The sequence below is a fragment of the Lethenteron reissneri genome, chromosome 37 (assembly GCF_015708825.2).
Source record: "Lethenteron reissneri isolate LAM-NWPU_2019-01 chromosome 37, ASM1570882v1, whole genome shotgun sequence".
NCBI classification, from domain to species: domain Eukaryota; kingdom Metazoa; phylum Chordata; class Hyperoartia; order Petromyzontiformes; family Petromyzontidae; genus Lethenteron; species Lethenteron reissneri.
In genome coordinates, this window is record NC_083815.1 from 3,044,951 (window position 1) to 3,069,353 (window position 24,403).

A 24,403-nucleotide genomic window follows, 5' to 3' on the forward strand; every position below is an offset into this window, starting at 1 on the left:
GAAGCCGTTTTGTGGCTCGCATTTACCCTTATAATGAGTCTTCCCAGCCAGTGGTGTATGGGCCCTGGGGAAAGTAATACAATGAAGTACCCTATCCAATTCACCCCCTCTGTTTTTCGTGTCCCAGTGCAGCCCCACCCCTCTCTGACAGTGTGGGGCGTCTGATGCAAGTTGCATCGCTTGCACACTCAAAAGCTACGCCCACCGCTCTCAGGCACCGCTGCAGCACAGGGCGGCTTCAAATGTCCAATTCTTCTGCCGTGATGCTTAAACTCACACCGTGTTTACAACTCATCGTTAGGATGGGGCAGAGTGGGTGGGGGGGGAGTGCTCAGTAACTGAAATGCATCTGGTAGAAGTTATGGGGCCACGACCGTTTCCTGTGCAAACACTATTAATGCCTCCCAGCTCACACAATGATTTCCAAATGTAAAGAATTTCAAACCTCCCAGACCCCCTTCGCAGATGCACTGGATTTGTGAAGCTCACACAAAGAATGCATAAGAAAAGAAAACGGCTCAAACTAAAAAAAACACAGAGGCAAATGCATTCCAAGCTATGTATCTATTGGTATCAATGTTATTACAAATCCATACGTAGGGTACAACATTCACACATATATGTCGAAATATATTCCGCGTCAACAGGCCACGTTTTAACACTGCTCACGTAGTAGCGATTGGCAAGGCGTGGCCAAAGCGTGGATTGTGAGTCACACATGTAGCTCGCGAGCGGATCCTGTAGCGCGTGGCTCGGCAGAGGCACAAAGCAAATTTTAGTGGCGGTCAATAAAAATGGAATTTCATCAGAAGAAAAACAACAGCTCTGCAGACGCGGGAACGGCCTGGAGCACTCGCCCCCCCCCCCCACCCAGAATGTAGAAACGCCACGACTATCTGGCACGACCGACCGGTCGCGTGACAACAACCGCGTGTTATGCGGCTCTCGACCACGAGAAAAACGTTGGCATGCGTCTCGTAGGATCGGGCAGAGTTTGGCCCATACCTCGTGCAGGCGATGCATTCCCGAGAGAAAAAAAAATAAAGTTGCAGGCATCGTTGGTTGTTGTTTATATATGTGGCAGGCTCATTTGGAGAACAGAGGACCGCGGGCGGTGAAAGGCGCGCGAGAATTCCTTTTGCCGCGTCTTTGAAGTTTAACGACGTCGAGACCTACAGAAGTGACCGCGGAGGATGCTTGGAATATCTTGTAAAGGATGGGGTAGGCGACTTAGAAAGTTGAGACTACGTGGCGAGACGTGATTCCCGTTTGTTATCGGGCGGAGTCTGCGCTGGGTGGAACGCGTGTCCAGCGCGGAGGCGCTGCAGGTTACCGAGACAGGCGTTGGGTGGAGGGGCACGCGCAGAAGTCGGCAATCAAGACGGGAAACCTGACGCCAGCGATGATGAGACTGTAAAAGTGGTCCTTGATGGACGTATCGACGGTGTCACAAGGGATGACCTCAAAAAGCGGATGGTGCTGGTGATCGGATTGCATAAGGGAAGACGTTGGAAGCTGCCGACGTTGTAACTAATGGATCTGGCAGAAGGAATCAACGGCGAGGTATGGGAGGCATCACAAGACATTGTGGGTTATGGTCACCTTTAAGTGCTGCCTTTTACGCGTCAAGCAGCGTGCAAGCCTGCCAGAATGAGTGGATGGATATGTGAGGGTCACAAAAATAACGGAAAATACCCTTTTATTTGGTGCTGGGGGTAACTTAAGTCTTAGGTAACCCCCTTAAGAGATACTTGTGAGAACCGAGGACGTTGAGCAAGAGGCCACCAACTTTTATCAGACTGGACAATATGTTCACGCGTTAAAGTCTCACAGCACCAGCAAGTGAAAAGTCCAGCAAAATGAAAACCCACCCCCTCCTCACCCCCCGTACTTAATTATAAATTCCCTTTATGTTTAAAAATCCTTCAAACAGTTGAGGCTTGTACATTATGTTTTGCTTTTGACACACTTGCCCAGTGCTAAGTTCACGAACTTCTTTCATCCGTGGTCATCTTATCCGCAGCGAGCCTGCCCGTGTCTGCACACATTTCCCCCCTCCCACCAATACTTGCGGAAATCTTCTTCCTAATGATGCGCGATAAGCCGCTTCTCCTCCGCACACTCGCGCAGCCAGGGAAGGTAAAACCGCGGATTGAGGATCGTAATGGTCAATCGTAGGCGACAAATACGCACGGCGAAATACTTCGCGACCGATCGCGGAGCAGAACCGATACTCGCGGGTCTGTCTCTACTGTTGCGCAGCTGCTCACAACGGATTGCAGGGACGTCCACAGATGAGCGATTCAGTTGCATGCAATTGAGCGATTCAGTTGCATGCAACTGGATCGCTGAGGTTTGGCTCCAGGCTCGAGGAGATGTATCGAAATATTGTAAACAGTCATGTATGTTAATAGCTAAGGCTTTGGATAACAAAATGCTTCACCCTCCCTCTCAGCATTATATGTGCGACCTGCTGAATAACAATGCATACAATAAGCATGAAGATAACGTTTAGTGAATGTTATAATTTCATTCGACACTTAAACATAAAGATTCGAGGTCATCTGGACAAAACCATAATTATATTTGCTGTAATTTTTTTTTACGATCTTGCAGTATGCAATTAGTACGTGAAAATATAAGCCCATTGTGCCAACTGCATATGTAATCAAAGTGAGTTAAACAAAAATATACACGATTAAAAAGAGAGACAAAACCAAATACATGAATTTTTTTATAAAAACAGAATGGCTGTATACCGCATATACTTCCCGTCGATAAGAGTCGGTGCAGGTGTGGTTCTAATAACAATGCCGCCTGTACGCTTGCTTTGGTTTGCGAAAGGCACAGGGCACATCGGTCTTAGAAATAGTGTGGCCTAAGTAGTTTACCATGCAAACACCGAGCCTAAAAAGCTTTAGACACACAATTGGATAACAAAAAGCATTCCAAAGCCCTATTTTACCCCAAGAGAATATGAAGCTCACACACTACCACACTACATTTGTGTTTTTTTTGCAGGTAGCGCTGTATAGCTTTCCCATGTGTTACCTGGTTGTGTTGTGGTGTTTCGTTTCGTGAGAGGTTCCCAGCACACAGCGCGAAACGTAGGACGTCACGGCAAACGGCGTGCAGTACAACCCGAAAGCACATTGTCGAAAAGCTATACGTACGCACACTAACACATACAACTACACCGCCAACGCAGCGAACCCCCCCCCCCCCCCACCTGCAATCTTCCCACCGGCTCTTATGACAAGATACACATCTACAATGCATGTAGCGAAAAGTGGTGTCATGTGTGTCCCTGCGTCTCCGTACACGTGTTGCGTGTGTCTGTGCGTGCGTAGAGGATCACGGAAAAGCTCGCTGTGAACACCAATGGTTAGATTAACATTCTGATGGCATGCCCGAAAAGCCATCGTGTTTACGGTACTGACCCATTTTTGATGATAGACACCAACGGGATGTTTTTTTCCCATGAAAAAAATATTCACCAATATGAAATCAGGGCCCCTACAGCAACAAAAGAACTACAAGTGAATAGGCCAAACGTGGATAATGGTGGGCAAGGGAGGACACAGTGGGTTTATCTATCTATCGCGCCAAGTCCCATACCAACCGTTCAACGCCACAGGTTGGAAACACATCATTATGGGAGCAATGCTTATCCACAGGCTTACTGTTAATTTAAAACAAACGACTAAACCAGCCCTTAGCACTTGACCTAACCATGAACCTAACTCCATGTCTGGCGTTTAACCCGAGTGCCTTAAATAATTTTTGGTGTTGACAGCGTGCCTCTCCTGTGTGTATGTCCCGCTCTCAGCCGTTAATGGAGTCCTGATCTCTGTGAACCTGCTGCGAAAGGTGGATGAACATCCTCGCATAGATGCCTATTATTGTGATGGTCAAAATGATCCCTAGGATGAGGCAGATGATGTTGAAGATCTTGGCCTTTCTTCCGTATTCGGTGGCTCCCTGCAGGTCGTTCAGATATTTCCGGTCCCGTGACTGCAGGCCAGAGAAGACACGCATGCACACGCAAGCGCACACAATTGGAAAAATTCATTAAATTACAAGGAACATTCATAAGACTACTAAGCAAGCTTTCATGGAGGCGGCAGTGTAGCTCTTAATTCATTAAACTCCCAGCATGTGTCGCAAAAACGCAGCAGAGCTGCTGAACAGGGCATTTAGAAATAACTTTGTGAGTGCGATTGCGAGGAAGCATTACAAATCATTAGGCTATATTTTCATCTAGACAAAAATGTCTTTATTCCCATCCAATCGTGGGTGAAAACTGGCCAAAAATACACATACCTGTCAACCCCTTATGAGTACCTCCCTTATGACAGACCAATTTAGACCTTATTGATCACCACCGTGCCCTTATAAACCTCAACGTTCATCCTACAAAATCCCATCACAAGGGAGAAACACAAATAAACAAAAAAGTGCCTGTATTGAAACGGCCGTATGCCATATGGACGTGAAAATTATATTTCCCTGTACAAGAATACAGGCAAACCGTATGGGTTGACAGTTATGAATACAGCACCGCTGCCATTTACTCCATTGTTAGTAATACAGGCGATACGTTTATAGACATCCCATCGATTTCTAATTACCCACTTAGGGGGCCGCACCTGGGGGGGGGGGGTCAGACATTTGTGACGATATGTGACGAGGGGGGGGGGTTGATAAATGTAACGTCACATCAAAATGCGCAACTTTAAATAAATATAGACAACACGTTCCACTTAATTAAATATAATTTTTAATAAATGTTTTCTCCTACAACATCAGAGTGCAGCGCCACGTTAAATACGCACTACAATGACAATAGTTTAAAGCGATTTGAAGCATGTTTTATTTTGGGGGGGGGGCAGAGCTTGTGACGTCATATTTGAGGGGGGGTCTGACTTTGTGTGGTGCCGTGTGACGAGGGGGGGGGGGCAAAACATGAAACGGGACCCGAAGATGTTTGTAATGTGCAATTTGAAAAACATGCATCTCAATTGCACAAACCCCCAGAATGCTTTGCAGATTTACCTTGTTCTCCGGATTATGACACACTTTCCATCTTGTGTTTAAAATTTTAAAAATGTGGTCGTCCATCTTACTCTCTGGAGCTTCTTACAATCTGGAGAATGTGGTAGGCTTCTGTGGCATGGACCAGTGAGTAACGTTCTGGCCTTTGACGGTCGACCCAAGAACACATTTGGCTTCTAGTCACGTCAAAGATTAACCACTAATGGTGGCAAGGGAAAGGTCAACAACTGCTAAGCCCCGCATTTGGCTTATGAAAATAGTTGTATATGGGACTTTTTCGACAGCGTTAATTCATGTGTTCTGGAAATTGAGGTCTGGATGCTAGGAAGTGAAGTGACACTGCACTCTCACGTCACTCATCTCACTCTTCTGTCTTCAATATCTGGAACTCCCAACAGCCATCTGTGCTGTGGACTCGGTGCCCTCAAGCTTGATTAAGGGCAGACTGATTGCCCAGTGGGCAATTTCTGGCCATCATCTTGATATGCGGTCGTATGGAAATTAAATTCATATTGTGTGTCGTATGCCCAGAGGATGCGAGAAGCTCTCACATGTTCATTCTCAACGGAGGATTTCTACGCAATTCTAACTGTCGCCTGATGAGGCTGGTTGTATATTACCGCCGAAACGTTGTACATTTTTTGAGTTTACTTGACAACACACCGGCAGTGTGTTGAACTAGTAGCTAATTGACAATGTTCTGTTTACGTGACAAATTTGACTAATTGGCTGTGTCGTGTGGTGGCAGGTTTAACGACACATTTATATTTACACAGATATAACCCAAAAAAACCTATATTGGTCACGAACGCCTACGTGTCAAACGGGTACACTTCTACGCGCACGACAAAATCAATGTCATTAGGAAACCCGGTTTGCAATCAAGGTACAGTGATTGATTTTGATTTTGAAATGGGTTCAAATTAAATTTCCCTTTACGGGAGTGTGAGGGAGTGGAAGCAATGATGCTGGAGAGGGAGTTTAAGTTGGTGGCCATCGCAAGGCTGTGTAGAGAATGCGCACGTAAACAGCGATGTTATTTTAGGGATGTTATTTTCACATGCAGAGCATGCTATGATTCTCTATTCTAGGGTCAAAATCTCCACCGACAGCCAGGGGACATCTTCCTCCTTTCCTTCCTTAGGGAGGCCTTCAGCCAGCAACGGATTTATCATGGCTACTGATACATTTAATTGGTATTGTTGTTCTGCTGTTGAATAAAATAATCTTTTGCATAACCGTCAGCATTGTCTCTCCACTGCTGAATGAAACCCTCCCCATACCATCACCATTCCTCATGGTCCAGTACTGCGACCATCTCGCCCCCCCCCCCGCGCACGAACCGATCTCAACGCCCCTCTGTGTTCATGGCGGTCATCCTTTTGGATGTTTTTGCATGTATAGCGTAACAATTCTAAACATAATTCTTATTATTATAAAGATGAAGCCGACGCATCGTTCGTTTTAAGATTTGTCCAAAGCTGGGGAAAACAATAGCATATGCCTGCACGATTAATAATGGAACATTAAGCAGGAGGTTCATGAAAATGAATCTGCCGTACATCTGTCATTCTACTCTGCTGCCCCCACAATCTGGAACTCTGCCCCCTAAGTCATCCGTGATTTCGACCCCCTGCTCCGGTTGAACAAAAACACCTGTATGAATTCTTAGAAATTATACGACAGTCCAGTGGTGTCGTGGTAAAACAGTGCAATGTGTAAACGGCAGAGCACATTCTACACATATTAAAATGGGATTCAGTCCACTTACCTGTTTTTTAGCGAATACATTTCTGAAACGGTGTTTGTTCACGTATTTTTCATTTATTTATTCCAGGCAAACATAATGTGGTGTGGTTTTTTTTGTAATGGATTGTGGGTGAAATGACCGATTCCCGCAACGATTCCAAAACCTGTCGTGATTCAGGGTCACAGTCTGATTCAACAATCTTTTATTTATTTTATTTAAAGCTTTCGTGACTGCAGGGATTCATATTCTTGTTTTTTTCGGTAAAGTCACGTAGAAGGGAAATAATAAAAAATATAAAACAATATAATTCTCACGACGTTTCGACTGCAACACAAGCAATCATCATCAGGTGTGAAATCCACAGCAAGAAAATTTGCATTTTTTTTTTACATTGCGATGAATGGTATAGTGAGGAATCCAACTCGGGTTTGCTGCGTTTATGGATCAGTGCACTAACCACTGTACCACCGCTCCTCCTCATCCACATGCGATGAATGCAGGCCACGTGTTTGGCCAGTCAACAAAGACAGGCTCTGTTTTCGCGAGCTCCACACCACATGTCTTGGGTTTGCCAAGTGAGCAGACTTAAGTTGCCTGGGCACCGCGTGCAATTCAAAGATACTCTTGCTGATGAGACTTGTAAAATATAAATTGGCCCAGTATGCCTGCTTAAATATATGCTGTCGTTAATTTTCGGTGCATGCGGTCACATCAGCTGATCAAATAAAATGCGGAGACAAAAATATGGTAAGGTGTGTAAGCTTATTTGGTTGCATACATTATTCCATGACGTTATTGTGCAAGAATAAAATGTCAAATAAGTAAATTTGAACAAACCGATGATAAAAGGATGGGTTTTTTCTGGTCATTTATGAATAATATTATTGTTGGAATTAGGCCATCTAAATCGGCCCCCCATAGTGCACGTGGGTAATCCACACACTATAAGTTTCCAGAGGCAGACTTTGCAACAGTGAGCATATGGGGACTATATAATACTGTGACCACGAGTCCTAATTATGATGAAGCTGACCCATAGTTGTCTATCACTGTTGCTCTCAATCAGTCGGTCACATTTACTCAAGTATATTTAGACTGGGATCTAATATGAGCACAATGCAATGCGCTGAACGAGTTTGCACAATGCCCGAGGCCGTTCTGATGTTTACCCGATTGCATATTCTTTACCTTGTGTTTTTTCCAGCCTGCACTATTATTTGGTTAGGAAGTGTACCCAATTATTTACATATTTGACCAGAGGGCACAAGGCAGCGTACTCGGTCAACAGTTAAGATGTTATTTGTTCATGTTTTTGTTGCTGTTGCACCCGAGTCAAGAGCCGCATGGCTCACAGGGTTATACCTAATAAATTAAACTGAAAAAAACTGAAACAGTTGTGGCTCCAACGGCCATTGGCCATTGATGCTTAAATAAATAATGAAAACAAACAATGCTGTCTAATTTGTAAAGACTGCGTTGGCAGTGGTGCAACAAGCACAAATATAACCACTTCCATCCTCTGATAAAATATAAAATTGGTGACGTTTCATGACCCTTCTTCATAGCACATTATATATTTGTTTTTAAAGGCAGTGTTATTGACAAATGTTCCATTTTATAGCCTGCAAAGCCGTAGATGTGCGTAAAAATCCGTAGGGAGCTTCAAATCAAGCTTACTCCGTAGGGATTTACGTTTGTGGAAGACGACACTGAAAGCAATATCAGACAATGTGCATTTTGATGGCTTTTTTTATTCACACACTTTTGGCCAAACATCTCCCTCCCGTTGGTTTAACACAGTGTATTGGCTTAAACATAATTGGGGTCGCTTTCCCACTGGAATCTTTCACCCCTATTTACTCAGAAAGATCTATTTCCTTTCATCGAGATTTTGAGGTCTCGGTTGTCTTTTTTATCTCAAGTGCGGCCAGATTTTGAGTGAAAAGCTAATCTTGAAAGTGGAGTTTTGTGAGCCATATCGCAGCTTCGGGTGTGGTTTTGGTGCGAAACTCCAGGCTTCCTGTGGGGTATTCGCTTCGTAAGTAGTTTGTGATATGAAAAAATTATAGGCTTTACCCTTTCTCGCAATAATACCTATTATTACTTTTTCATACTTTGATCCTGGCAAAAAGGTCCCAGTTTATGATGAATTATATATTGTTTGGTCAACTGGTGTCTCTCAACTGTTTTCAATAGGTGTTCGTGCATTTAGGCTTAGCGTTCACGACACATCTAAAATGATAAAACATCAACTTGACAAGTCTAAAACGAAAAGCAAATTTTAAATCCAATTCGGCAAAATGTAGTCCACTTTTAGAATTTTTCTCCCGTATTTACAAATTTCGCCTATTTGCATTTGCGAGGAAAATGTATCCTGTTGCCAGTTGCATAGAACACCTCAAGTGATAATAATCGTCCCCCACCCCCTTAAAATTACACCGAATTAATAAACATGAGCCCAGAGGAATCGACCCGAAACGTCTTTTATGCAACTGACCCCCGGTTTAACAAATTGGGGCTACACGGTCTCAGTGAAGTGTAACCGCTCGTCTTGTACGACTCTCAACTCCCCACAAAACACGTTTTATTTGCATTTTTTTTTCAAACCCATCGAGTATTCGTGTAAAACCGTTTTAAGATCGTAACCCCCCCCCCCCCCTCGGCAAATGTTTAACCCGGTAAAGTAAAAAAGGGATAGGGGTGGTGGTCAATGTTCTAAAATGTCCACAAGTTTCTCAAAATGGCGGCTCCAGCTTAGCAACCACAGGGAGAGGAGGGGGATGAAGACGAGGGAGGGGACCGCGGGTGTTGGAAACCCCGAGCCATTACCCACAGCAGCAGCTTGCTAGGGGGGAAGGGGGTGATAACTCTTAGCCATTCTGAGGCAACATCTCGCAAACTCTTTTGAGTCACTCTCTCTCTATTGCACAAAGATCACACCCCACCACCTCACCCGTGTATTCCGTAACAAACTGTTGGGGGGCATTGCTGTTTGCGAGCAGCTACTCACTCACACACGCACACGGACCCAGACACACACACACACACAGAGACAAAGATCCTGAACAGACTGTTGGGACCAGTGCTGTTAGCGAGCACCTACTCACTCACATACAGACACACACACACTGACCCACACTCCACACATACACAAAGACGAAGTTCCCCCACCCCCCTGTAGCCTTAACACACTTTTGGGGCAAGTGCTGTTAGCGGGCACCTATGAAGGCCGCTAAGGCACATGTGGGGTTTTGGCGGCCAGCAACCACGCCAGGCCGCCTTTGTCTCCCCGAGTGGCAATGATTACGCATCGCACCAGATACTCATTTGAGGCCGGGTCGACCTAGGGGAGGTCACGTTCAGATATTTGTCAATGGTGATGGCCTTGAAGGGGAATCGAACTCGGGCCGCCGGGGTTCGTTGCGCAGCGCGCTAACCGCTGCGCCACCGCTCCCCACACACAATACATGAATACTCCTTGACACTCGCATACAGATAACTCACCCTTACGGACTTTGCAACTACTTTACTTACAGGTGGGGCAATTGGGGTTAAATTTCATGTCATTCTTTTAGAGTCAACGTGAATAATTCAAATGAGGTGGTCCAATAATAGATACGCCTGGAGCGCTTCATATATATTTCTCTATAGTCTTGTTGGGGTGTACTTGTGTTTTGAACATTGCAGTATTTTAGAGTGAGATTACTTTCTCGTAGATGAGTGCAAATGTTATCATACGCAAGACGCGCGTCAAAACAATTATGTAATACGAGTGAATTGTTGTGAACATTGTTTAAAGTTTTAAGATATAAATAACTGGCGATTGCGGTTAAAAAGATTATGTAACATTCGTGTGGCTTAATATGAAAGAGGAAGTCTGTTTTCATAGAACCTTGCAAAGTCAAGTGTTTGACCACAGCGATTTAACACCCGCGGTCAGTGGAGGCCACACTGCATATTTCTGTCGGACAATGTAAGATTCCTTTGAAGGAGGCCACACTGCATATTTCTGTCGGACAATTTAAGATTACTTTGAAAAATATTATTAAAATCAAGGCCCTACACTCGAAAACATGCACACTCCTATAACGAGCTATCGGCAACCCGCGTGGCTCTTTTAAGGAACGCTTTGTGGTGTTATTTATCAGGGAAACTCGCCTCCACCGTTCTCCTATTTCACATCGCATCGCGGCTCTTGAAACAGAGATTTGTTCGAAAAAAAATGCCTCTTCTTCCTATTTTGGTTTCCTAACCGGCGGTTCCCAACCTCTCGGGGATTCCACGATTACCAAATCGCGCAGGGTTTGGGAACCACTGCTCTGGACAAGCCCCATTTCGGAGAATCCCTCCACTTGGTGAGGGCAACACTTGAGACGCCCTCCCCCCCGCTCACCTCGACTCCACGGTGACATGTAGCAATCATGCAACGTGCACGTGTACCTGGGGGAAGGGGGGGGGGGGTGACTGGAACAACAACAAAAAACACCGACCTTGACGGAGAAGATGGTGGCCACCAGACCCATGCAGCACACGTTGAAGTAGATCAAGTTGAAGAGTGACCAGGCGAAGAAATCTCGGATGCCAGCAGCCGACGAACGGTCTCCTTGGGGCACCAAGATCACCTGCGGCTGAGAGAGAGGTGGAGCCCCGTAGCCGGGCTCGCCCCCCTTGCGATAGTCGGCGCGCGTGCCGTCGTCCATGAGTGGATACGAGTTGTCCATTGATCTGAAGAGAAGGTCGACTGAACGTGTGAGAGCCTCGGCGAAGTCTGTGTGTCCAGCAGCAGCAGGAGCAGTCGTCTCAAGCGGTCTCTCAATGCAGCACAGGGAGGCGTAGTGTGATGAATTTAAAGGAGGTCCGCTTGTAAGAATTGCGTAATGTTGGGGGGTGGGGGATGAGGGGGCTTTAAATGCTTAGGTTGCACCGCCCACTGCTCACGACCATCCTCCCACCCCGCGTTCACCACCAAACACATTCTCTCATCCCCTCCTCCCCCTGTAAAAACGATCCCTTCCACCATGCTGGGTAATCACCATCATTAGCAACGAAAGCTGCACGCCCTTCTTAAGCATCCTTCCCGCAGCCCCTCCTCGTCTTACTGAAATCTTCCTTCGGAGTCAGCATGCAGAAAGCAAAGATCTCCCGCATAGCCTTGCACAGACTGTTGCGGCAAGTGCTGTTAGCGAGCACCTATTAATGCTGGCACCGGACACGACAGTAGTGGAGGAATCCGATGAGCTGTAAAGGGGCCATCCATCAATGACGCCACGCGATTTTGGACGATTTTTGACCCCCCCCCCTGCTCGTCACACGGCGTCACAAAAAGTTAGACCCCCCTCAAATGTGACGTCACAAAGCTCTGCCCCCCCCCCAAAAAAAAAAAACATGCTTCAAATCGCTTTAAACTATTGTCATTGTAGTGCGTATTTAATGTGGCGCTGCACTCTGATGTTGTAGTAGAAAACATTTATTAAAAGTCTATTTAATTAAGTAGAACGTGTTGTCTATATTTAAAGTTGCGCATTTTTATGTGACGTCACATTTCTCACCCTCCCCCTCGTCACACATCGTCACAAATGTCTGACCCCCCCCCGCAGGTGCGTGACGTCATTTATGAACGGCCCCAAAGTTATTTTTCACAGAACGTTACAAAAACAAACAGTAGAAAAAATGTTGCTGGATGACCAGCAACCACGCTCGGCCGCCTTTATCGGCCCAGTGACAATGTTTACACATCGCAAATCCTGAGTCAACCTACACGTAGCACCACATACCTCCCTTAGCCCACAACTTTGTCCGCCCAAACTCAAATAGCCAGCCTCTTGTAGCCTTCAGAGTCTATTTACCATCACCACCCACACCCTACGCACCCCAACAAATCCGCTCTGACACTCCCAATCCACTAAACTATGTTATGTAATGGGTTCCGGAGACACTTTCAGAGGCAACTTCTTTATTACAACACACCACTCCAACAGTACTAATACAGCCTAAGGACACAGCCTACTTCTAGCGTGCCTGACACTGTCTACGCTCTCAGGTCCTCCATTTATGATTACCCTAGGGCAGGCTACCTGACCCGACCCAGCCAAGGTGCGGGTCTCAACTCTGGCTTCCTCGGACCTCGCCCTTACAAGGCCGAAGGGCCGGGAGTCCCAGAGTCCCACCACTGGCCCGCACAATTGTGAATATACGAGGCTTGGTACAGCATCCTATATCTGCCTCACTGGGGACTGAGGTCTCGGCAGATGTGTGACAAGGTCAAATATGCAAACGGAAATAGGTTCAAAAACTGAATATTCAGATCCTAAGTACGTTTCCAGCTCATCAGGCAAAACGTTGGATGTCAATGTTGTTTCCAGCATTGTGTACATTCTATAACCCATGTGTTCTTCCACCTGCTTAGCAGTGTTAATAAAAGCATACACCTTCCCATACTTCGTGGCACACTTTTCAGCTTTAGTTTCATTTTAATTTAAAGTGTCCATATTTGCAGTGCAAATGTCATGGCAAGTAGACAATAGTCGTGGGTCTCACTTTTAATTATAACTTTATTAACCGACGACTTTTTGCTGTGATCGATTATTCGGCTCCCTTTAAAAATGGCGGCTTCCTGCCTACCGAAGGCGGGAAACCCCTAGAAGCCACGTGCCATGTGTACGTATGTATATTAAACTTCTTTCGTACTGTACGTAGCCAACCGTGCTAATTGGAGGTGCGGGGGAAGGACAACAGACTGAACACAAAAAGCAGTTCTAAAGAAATTTAGTTTTCAATCGAGATGATTTAAACGTGAATAGCTCCAGTGGCTTCCTAATATCGGAAGGAAGAGCGTTCCAGACGGCCGCAGAAGCGCATCTGAAAGCGCGAGATGCAGTGCACCTCTTTGTTCTATGGCTAGACAAAATCAACAAAAGTTTCCTTCCAATTATATTTGAGGTTATCCGAGGTTAATCAATTGCTTAAATAATGGGATTGCCCAGGAGTTTAGATTAACAAGTTAGGTAGATATGTCATTTTACTCCGTAAAGGTGTGTACATTCAAAGAGATGGTTTTTGTAAATGTATGTAAACTTCTTTCGCACCGTACGTAGCCAACCTTGCTTATCGGATATGTTGTGAAGGATAACAAACTAAACACAAAAAGGAGGCAATCATCATCATCAGCTATGATCAATACACTGCTGGATGAAGGCCTCCGCAACAAGCAGTCACCGTCCCTCATTGTCTTGTAACAATCCACCCAGCACCTGCACATGCGACTATTTCATCGTCGTCTTTGAAGTTAATCGCCTACACCAGAGCCAGCATTCTTTATTGTCTTGTCTCACCACCAGTGTTAGACCAGACAATGCCAAAAGGCGAACAGTACAAAGACAATGCACGTATCAGAGCACTTACATCTCGGGTCGAACAGTTCTATCTATGGAACCTTTTTACATTTTCTGGTAATAAAACGGTATAAAGATGTTTTGCCACAATTGTGTGTGGTTAATGCAGACTTCGTGCCTTTCAAAAGGAAACGACAGCATTTGGTATCTGAATATCTTCACACCTGATTGATTTCCAGAAAGGGTATAACCCACTTTTTCCCCATAATTTTCCCACGAATGCATTCGCCTAATCACGTCGCCGCAACACCTGCCGCAGAAGCTGGCACGCTTATCTAGAGGATCCCGCACACGTCCCATGTACTATTCCTTCCCACGTACGCACGCGCCAAGATATATAAAAGCCCCCTACCACTCACGCACTCGTCAAACGCTTGCTTCCCAAGAGCTGCAACGATGGACAACAAATTTGACGTGGTGCCCATGAGCGACGTAGACCCCAGGCATGCGGCGAGGTCCATGGGACAAGATACACGGCTGTGACTTTAATGCCCACCACGCCGGCCGTCTCGCCACAGCCCCAGGCTGCACAGGCGGCCAAGGACCACATTTCCTGGTCTCTCTTCAACTTTCTCTACTGCAACGCTTTTTGCATCGGCTTTGCTGCTCTCAGATATTCCATCAAGGTGGGTATTTATATTAAAGTGTAAGTGTGTGCATGGTGTGATTTGGTGGTGGTTCGATTCCCGCTCACCACCAATAACAGTGGCGAATATTTGGAGCGGTCCGACAAAGACAATTAATAAGGTTTGTCACGGAAACAGAACATGCCAATTCGTTACTAGTAGAGCAAAGCCACAACATTTACAATCTGAGTGCGACGTTTTGCCAGACGACAGCCACAAATGTGGCTGTCACCTGATAAAGCTAGTTGTAATTACTGGCGAAATGTCGTACTCAGATTGTAAATGTTGTGGCTTGGCTCTCCAAAACAGCGGTGTGCTGTACCAGTAACAGATTGGCATGTTCTGTTTACGTGACAAACCTTACTAATTGGTTGTGTCGGGCGGTAGCGGGTTTAACGACACGTTTATATATGTACGCGATCTAACCCCCAAAAACACCTGTATTATGGATGATATTGGTCGCGCAAGCCTACATGTAAAACTAATCATAGGTGTCAGAGCGAGGCGCTTGCCACGCGGCTTAAGAAGAATTTGGGCTGTCCTTTTTACGTTTGACACAAAGTGTGACTACTTGTCGCCCTTCAGTCCCGAGACTGCAAGAACGTCAATGATCTACACGGGGCCAAGATGCACGGAGAGCGAGCCAAGAACTACAACATCATCGCTCTGACGATTTGCATCATTGGCACCATAGCCTATTTGGTGCTATATTTTCTGAAAATTATATACCTCGATGGTTCTCTTCAAACCAATGCTAATTTGAAAAACTAATGCTATTTCAAAGTACTAATTGCATTGAAATACATCTATTGATCTATTTTGGCTAATATTGGTTCGTAACAATACACGTGTAAGCGTGGACAAAAGAAAATCGTACATGTTTGCTTGTAATAGGTTGCAGTTACTAGAGGCACTACTGTTCATCACAATGTAAATACAGGACATGTCATGGCCAATGGGGCTAGCAAAGTTTATTCACGATTCTATGATTTTGTCCGTTTCATTTGTATACTTTAATTTCGCTCCATTGGGCCCAATAAATCATTTTTACATGAGGATAAAAAATTCGATTGTCACGGAGCAAGATGTGATTGATGTATTGTGCATGTAAACAGCCGATTGCGATCGTTTAATTGATGTATTTTGAACCGACTCTAGGTGCAACAATTCCCGTTAGCCGTCCGCCACTATTTTGGGCGCTTTTTACAAACGAAGATTGTAGCAGCGCCTATCGGCTGGGGGTGGAACACATGAACCTGTTACCGTAGCTTGCAACATATACGGAAAAAAAATCGATTCTAACTGTCGTATGCTTCGTTTGTTTCATTTAAGACTGGATATAAATTGATAAATTGATGCAACGTTACACCCCTGTTTATTCAATATCATCCTGCGGCTTCTTCCCTACCTGCACATCCAAACCCTAGCACACCCGCTTCTCCATCCGAAGTGTTTCACCTACACGCAGCTTAAATAAAATAAAGGGCTTGCCCTTCTTGACATCACCCAATTGACATCGACTCTTATCTGTGTTGTGCAAACATTTGGAAAGGCCAAAGCGAAGCGGTTGTCACGTTTAGAAATCGTAAATGATGCCCATTCTTAGAATTGCCTGATGCAAAACCCAACCTCCGGCACCTTCGAATGGAAAGGAAGGAGCATTAAATATCTGAGACCCACCATCCAGACCGACTTTACACAACTTTATTCAGTAAATTTCCACAAATTACCCTAATAAACCGAATCAAACGATTTAATTATATCTTTGGGCCAGCAGAGTGAACCGGTGAAGGCGATCATCCTCCCTAGATTCCTGGTTATCTTTTAGCATTTTAACTCGGGAAATTTCATCACGTTTCTTCGAAATATTGATTTCCAACATATCCTCTTTCATTTGGGGAAATGACTCTCCAAACATTTTAGATCAAATTGTCATCATGTCCAAAGCCATGAATGCCACTAAGAATATCCCTTATACCATTTCCATTACCTAAGATAGCAGCCAGTTGCACCCTCTTGGATTTACATCGATATAAACCAAAATAACAAGCAATTTTTTTGAAAATCAGTAAAAAATAATTAATATTTCAAGAGCTGCAAAGCGTGTGGATAACATCTCGAAGCAGTCCCTAAAGAGCCGCATGTTGCCGATCCCTGTACTAGACCGACACACTTGTTACACCGACTCAGAAGGATTGACCTTGAAGAAATGGTACGCTTTGGAAGCCTCCACTTGGACTCTCTAGAGGACCTACTAGATGCACTCTCAAAAAAGACTTCTCACCAACAACGAAATCTCTGTTCCCCCTCAATGTCTTATAAGCTCATGATCAGACAAAGGCTGACAATGGACACTTCTATCTCTCTCATATGCGTACACCCCCCGACGAATAGAGAAGGTTATGGTGGAGGAGGGGGGGGCTTATGGCCTCGTTCACAATGCACAGTTTGTGGCTGCTACTCCTGTCCCCCGACCCGTTGTTATTTTTCACGTTCCCGTGATGGTTGTTGTCTTATTTGCTCAATCGAGTTCGCTTCACCTCGCACTCATCTCCTGTCCAACCCGTTCATTACCTCCCCCTTGTGTTTGGTGCAATATGCCTGTTTATATTGTTCATTTGTGTACTTTACACTTCTACATTTGTTCAGATGTTTCTTGTTCCTTTATACGTATCACTTTGATGTTGATAATTGGTTCTTTACCCTTCTATCTGGCAACAAAACTGACACCTTGCCAGATAGAAGGGTAAAGAACCAATTATCATATTTTTACTGGCAAATGAGGTCCCCATAGTGTAGACACTTTGATGTTATTCTTGTTCTGAGCTGATGCACCACTGATCTCCCTTGCAAACTAGCTTGGTAACTGGCCACACTGGATTTTGCACGTAAAAAAGATGCATGTAATTTCATTGATGCAAACACGCACAAAGCTAGATAAATGCCACTCTTTAGACTTTCAAGATATTTGGTCATGCCAAAAAGGTCCAAACATGGCATGAGGACATAACACAAACTTCTTAAGGATTCATTAGACACACCCTGCTCCCTTTGGTCCATATTGGCCTTTTGAGCATTCGCCCTCCATCAATATATGTATGTATGTTGAACTTCTTTAGCCACCGTATGTAGCCATTCAAAAAGCAGTTCTAAACAGACGGGTTAAATGTCACTTTGACCATGACTGTATGGCTTTAAGTACAACACACATGCGTGACCTTTGGTCAACATTTTGTTCGATTCAAAGGTGGTGACACGAGCTGCTGTTGGGTTCAAAAAGAAAGCAAAACAAATCCGACCAGTTCAGGAGAAAAAATGGCCGCCATATTGGTTTTTCTTGCATCCACCGTTCAAAGCGGGCTTGGATTTGTGCTGTTCCCGGTTAGGGGCTTTCCATGCAACAGCATCATTCCAGGTTGCGGTTGGAACAGCTGGGCTGCAGCCAGTCCCGGTGGTCCGGAGATTGCAGATGGGATATCCAAGTACAGTCCAGAATATACCGAAGGACAAGATGGCATCGATGGCGACATACCCTGGTCTCGCTTGCAAGAATAACGTTGGCAGACATTGTTTGTAAGGCATTCCAAGAATTCGTCACAGTCCAAGTATCCAGGTGAAAATGTACAGATGCGATATTGTATCTCAAATCTACAATTTTAGTTGGGAAATGTAACTCAAATTGTACATTTATTGTGCGATTTTTATTTTTTACAATTGAGATGTTTAAAAACATTGTTTTTTGTTTGAAAAGAAACGCTTTTAAAACTATATACTGGTTATATCCACTAAGGCTACCACAGACCAATTGAGGCCCTAGTGGAGACTTCACGAGTAATAAAAAAAAGAGCTTACTTGCAGCACTACGTATAGGAGTTTAGTTTCAATAGGCAATGAAAATGTGTCCCTTTTGCCCCATAAATGTGTATGTATATGTAAGACTGTGTATCGGAATGATTGATTCTATAGGATGGTTTTCATCAATGAAACAGTGTGAAGCATTTCCATCAAAATGTGCTTATTGAGCCGAGCATCATTCGCCGTGATCAATGCACAGCTAGATAGATGAAGGCCTCCAAAAATCGTCACCATCCCCTTGTAGTCCTGCAATGCAATGATCTGCCAAGCAATTGTCCACCTGCTTATGATTATCATTGTAGCTTTCCGGGGTGGACTTCCTTTGAATCGATTGCATGCACAAAAAATGATAACTCACATAAGCGTATGTGGCACATTGGGAATGGACCACTCTTTTAATGATTTCCTCGTGCAGCAATTGAGTAAAGTGTGGTTTTGAGAAGGTCCCATATGTGCTGTGCGGTCCATCAATGCACGTGTTCGCCAGCATGCGATACAGAGTCGGGCCTGTAGGTGGCTGGCAGGGTTATTGAGTAACCTGAACTGGACACCAGTCACGTGGTTGATGGCGACTCGGTTGATAATTGCTGTGTGTGACACACGCGTTGTTGCATTTTACAGATTATTACAATAAATTTTGCTCTCGATTTGGAGCACCTGACCACATCCTCCAAATCGAGTGTGCAACACTTAGGGACCGTCCATAAATGACGTGACGTGATTTTGGACGATTTTTTACCCCCCCCCCCCTTCGTCCCACGGCGTCACAAAAAATCAGACCCCCCTCAAATATGACGTCACAAAGCTCTGCCCCCCCCAAAATAAAACATGCTTCAAATCTCTTTAAACTATTGTCATTGTAGTGCGTATTTAATGTGGCGCTGCACTCTGATGTTGTTGGAGAAAACATTTATTAAAAAGTAGATTTAATTAAGTAGAACGTGTTGTCTATATTTATTTAAAGTTGCGCATTTTGATGTGACATCATATTTCTCAACCCCCCCCCCCCTCGTCACATATCGTCACAAATGTCTGCCCCCCCCCCCCCCCCCAGGTGCGTGACTTCATTTATGGACGGCCCCTTAGATGCTTATCTACAGTGCCTTGAGTGCAAATCGCCTTTTGTATTTGCACGCACGCATGCACCTATATAAAAGCCCTATCGGGTCACTCATCAAATGCTTGCCTCCCAAGAGCTGCACGATGGACAACAGAACTGAGGTGGTGCCCATGAGCGGCGTAGACCCCAGGTATGCGGCGGGGTCCACGGGACAAGAATACACGGCTCTAAATTTTATACCCACGCCAGTCGTCTCACCACAGCCCCCGGCTGCACAGGGGGTCAAGGACCACCTCATCTGGTCTATCTTCAATTTTTTTCACTTCAACATCTGTTGCCTGGGCTTTGTTGCCCTCATCTATTCCATCAAGGTACGTATATATATATCAAGATGTTAAACGCGCGTGTTGTCATTGTAGTGCAGTGTGAATCTGAATATGTATATTTGAATTGGTCTTGGTATCCAATCCCTTCACTGCCTAGCTTGGCAAAGCATGGTCAAACATCTGATCATTGGGGGGGGGGGGGGGGCACGTGCCACCGACCCCCCCCCCCTTCACTGGCTCTGCCAGTGCATATGACCAGCGGTCGGCAACCAACATAACAAGAATATGCATTTGTTTAATTCAGTAAAAAAAAATGCAATGCTTCAAGAGCTGCAATACGAGTGAACACGAGACGGTGGGGGTCTCCTTAGTAAATAAAGCCACGGAGCAGTCCTTGAAGAGGCGCATGCGGCTCCGGATCCGGGTTTGCAGACTCCTGCCCATGGTAAATCGGACTTTAATGGTAAACTGGACTTCCATGGTAAATCGGACTTCCATGGTAAACTGGACTTCCATGGGAAACTGGACTTCCATGGTAAACTGGACTTCCATGGTAAATCTGACTTCTATGGTTAACTGGACTTCCATGGTAAACTGGACTTCCATGGTAAATCTGACTTCTATGGTTAACTGGACTTCCATGGTAAACTGAACTTCCATGGTAAATCTGACTTCTATGGTTAACTGGACTTCCATGGTAAACTGGACTTCCATGGTAAATCTGACTTCCATGGTTAACTGGACTTCCATGGTAAACTGGACTTCCATGGTAAATCTGACTTCTATGGTTAACTGGACTTCCATGGGAAACTGGACTTCCATGGTAAATCTGACTTCCATGGTTAACTGGACTTCCATGGTAAACTCGACTCCCATGGTAAACTGGACTTCCATGGTAAACTGGACTTCCATGGTCAGAGGGTCGGCAACCAAAATAACAAGAATAGCCAATTTTTTTCGAATTCGGTAAAAAAAATACCTCAATATTTCTAGGGCCGCATTGCAGTCTGCATGTGACTCTGGAGCCACAGGTTTCCAACCCCTGCACAAGACCGACAAGGCGTGGGGGGGGGGGGGCAGCTTCGTCTGGCAGTGAGAATTGACAAAGGGGCCGAACATTAAAATTGTATTATTTCCCACATTCATTGTGTGTTGAGGTGTAATGGTTTGGGCACAAAACTGGTCATCCAGCAGGCGTTCTTTTGATCTTCTGGTACGGCAGTAGAAAAATATCACGTTTATGAAACTCGCAGTATCGGTGGCGAAATGTTAACTACCTAATTTGGTACACAGGAAGTCGTGGGTTCGATCCTGACCCTGACGACGCCTGTATATTTGGAGGTTGCGTGTTCTCCCCATGGTCGCGTGGCATTTCCTCCGGGTCCTTCGGTTTTTCCCTCCATATTTTAGAATCGACACGCATGAAGAAGATTTGGCTGCTATAAATTTGCACCTGATAAGCCACTTTGTTGAGCTATCATTTGTGATCGCGAAATCGCTTCTGAAAAATAACTACATAGCTCAGTCGGGGACCTTACTTGGTAACATAAAAATTTTTTTTTATTTTTTTTTAAGTATCAATGGGTGCACCACAGTTAAGCAGCACGTCGAGTGTGGCGACTAATTTTGGTGCGCTCACATATTCCAAGACATATAGCCAGCGTAGAATAAGCCAATGCTAGTTGAGCGGCTCTCCCTATAGCGCTCTCACTCTCATTGCAGTCCCTTTCGCCCAGCTGCAGCGTTGAGCAAGCAACTGCAGGGCTACACATTTGCCTTTGCGGGTACCTTTTGACGCAAATGTCACTGCTGTTGCATTTCAGGCGCGAGATCGCAAGAACGTGAACGATCTACAAGGGGCCAAAGACCACGGAGAGATGGCCAAATTATTCAACATGATTGCCACGGGGTTGATCATCTTACTCATCATCATCGCAATCATTTTTATGGCCATTCTAATACACAATTCGACATCTTATTACAGTTCATACAGATATGGCTAAAATGACCAATTGCATAAAATTACATCAGTAAATCTATTTGGGCTAATATTGATTCCTAAGATTACATGCGTGAGAATAGATCAAATAAATTCACATATCTGTGGGACCGTTTTGCCAGTATGAAAATATTTTTTAAAAATAATAACAGGTTTGACCCTTTCTGTCAAACAAACAGGTGTTAAGATGTTCAAACACCAATTAGATACCGTTTTCAAGGCATCAAGTCTACATTAACCACACATACTGTTTGGTGTTTAATTGCCAGAAAGGGTAAGAACCTATTCATATTTTGTTCATCAGAATGTCACGGGGTCGCTTGCAATGGGTTGCAACCACGAGAGGTGCTACTGACAATGGTAATGGAATCGTTCCGCCATGTTGAATTACAGTGCACGTTATGGAAGGTAGTAATTCTGTTCATGGATCCATTGTTTTTCTGTCTCGTTCAGTGCAATTTTTGCTTGCTCCATTGGCCCAAATGAATCATGTTTACCTGATCGTGAAACGGTTTTTTGTTGTTGTGGTTGTCGCGGGCAAAGATGTGATGTGTCCTGAGCGTACGATCCGACTGCAATTGTTTCACAAATTCCCTCCACTAGCACCGTCCACCTTTAATATGGCTTTGTGTTTTTTTGTTTTTACAAAATGTAACAGCCTCTCGTGGTTGCGACAATTGAACCCATTTCGTTACTCTACTTGCAACATATATGAGAACATTATTCAGACGCACGTTTCGATGCCTGTAATGTTTAGTTTAAGACTGGCTATACATTGATTAATCGACGCAATATTATACCCCTGCTATTAAATATCACCCTGTGGCTTCTTCCCCAACCGCACCTCCACCCTCACACACACTCGCTTCTCCATGCAAAGTGTTTCATCAAAACACAGCTTAATAAAATAAAGGGTTTGCCCTGCTTGAAATCAACCAATTGATCCCGACTCTTCTCTGTGTTGTGCAAACATTTAGAACCCAGTCACCTAATCCATTCAAATCGAAAAAGATGCAACTTTAAACAACTTTATTCAATACATTTCCCCAGCTGTAATGGGACAAGAAAAAACTGTTGGAACTCACTATCAATATCTTTGGCCAGCAGAGTACACTTGGTCGAGATGAAAATCCTACCTAGATCCCTTGTATCTCTTCCATGTCGTAACTCTGGAAATTCTGCTTCTGAAAAAGAGCCAAAAAGCTCAGTGGGCCTTACCTGGTAAAATAAAACAAGTTTAAGTATCAATGGGTGCACCATAGTCCAGCAGCTAGTCGAGTTTGGTGGGGGTTAATTTGGGTAACCCCACATATACCAAGACATGGCCAGTGTAGATCGTAGCTGGGAACTGCTATACTTGTGTATTATGGTCATTTGGAAGTCGTGCACCCTCATAATTTCCTCCTCTGCGTTTAGTGAAAATATCAATAAGATAGAAAATACAGGGGGTTTGGTTCTCCGAATTTATGCAAAATAACAATTAATGATAGCAACATTTTAATTAAATAAAATCCTCAAGTGAAGATTCAATGACCAGAGTTTTCAATAAGATGTAGTCGGAATAGTTTGGTCATTTAAATCGCAAAATATTTCTACAAGAGAAACCTGCACTTGCATATTTGGTCAATTCCATTTGACCAGGTGTTCTGCTTCATATGGGAGTAAACCGGAGTTTATATACCAGTGCAGCAACATAAATAATTTGTGCAATAGACGAGTTGACTTCTCATGGAACACAACTACTGCATTGTCGAATACTGCAGATTATATCGCCATCATTTTCATATTTAAATATAATCAATCGCGTGCTAAAATGTGTTTCAGCACACACACTGGGCATGACGCAAACTGGTTTTCCAGAAATCGAGGATGTGGTCCGCAATAATTTTTTTAAATGTGGTCTGAAATTGCGTGCTAAAGCTATATATTTTGGTGTTTCCTTATAATACGTATATAAATTTTTACTTCATAAAAATACTTTTTTCACAAGTCAACTCAAAGTGATGTACTGTATATAAAAATAAAAATAAAGCAATAGAAGCTCAAACATCCTACATGATATAGATTTTGTAAAGCCAGTTTTTGAACAATTGAGTTTTAAGATGAGACTTTAAATCATCCAGAAAATCGGAGTCCCTAACTTTCAATGGGAAGGGCTCTTTATAACCTAGGGGCACAGCAGCAGAAGGCCCTGTCACCTACAGTTCGCAATCTGGTCGTGGGGACAGGCAAAAGACCAACATCAGTGGACGGAAGATTTGGATCAAGTGTATATTCAGATACTAGGCTAATTAACTCGCGAGAAAGCAAGCATTTCGAGGCATTGAAAGTAAGTACTTTA

The 24,403-nt window shown here is 44.4% G+C and overlaps 1 protein-coding gene across 1 annotated transcript; it reads right to left on the reverse strand.

Moving 5' to 3' along the window:
* Nucleotides 1–549: 549 nt before the first annotated feature.
* LOC133351373 (dispanin subfamily A member 2b-like) lies at nucleotides 550–11,679 on the reverse strand. Its single transcript, XM_061566518.1, has 2 exons — nucleotides 11,296–11,679; nucleotides 550–4,014 (listed from the first exon to the last, which is right to left on the reverse strand). Exons 1-2 carry the CDS (start codon nucleotides 11,524–11,526, stop codon nucleotides 3,826–3,828), a joined length of 420 nt encoding a protein of 139 aa, XP_061422502.1. The 5' UTR covers nucleotides 11,527–11,679; the 3' UTR covers nucleotides 550–3,825.
* Nucleotides 11,680–24,403: the final 12,724 nt, after the last annotated feature.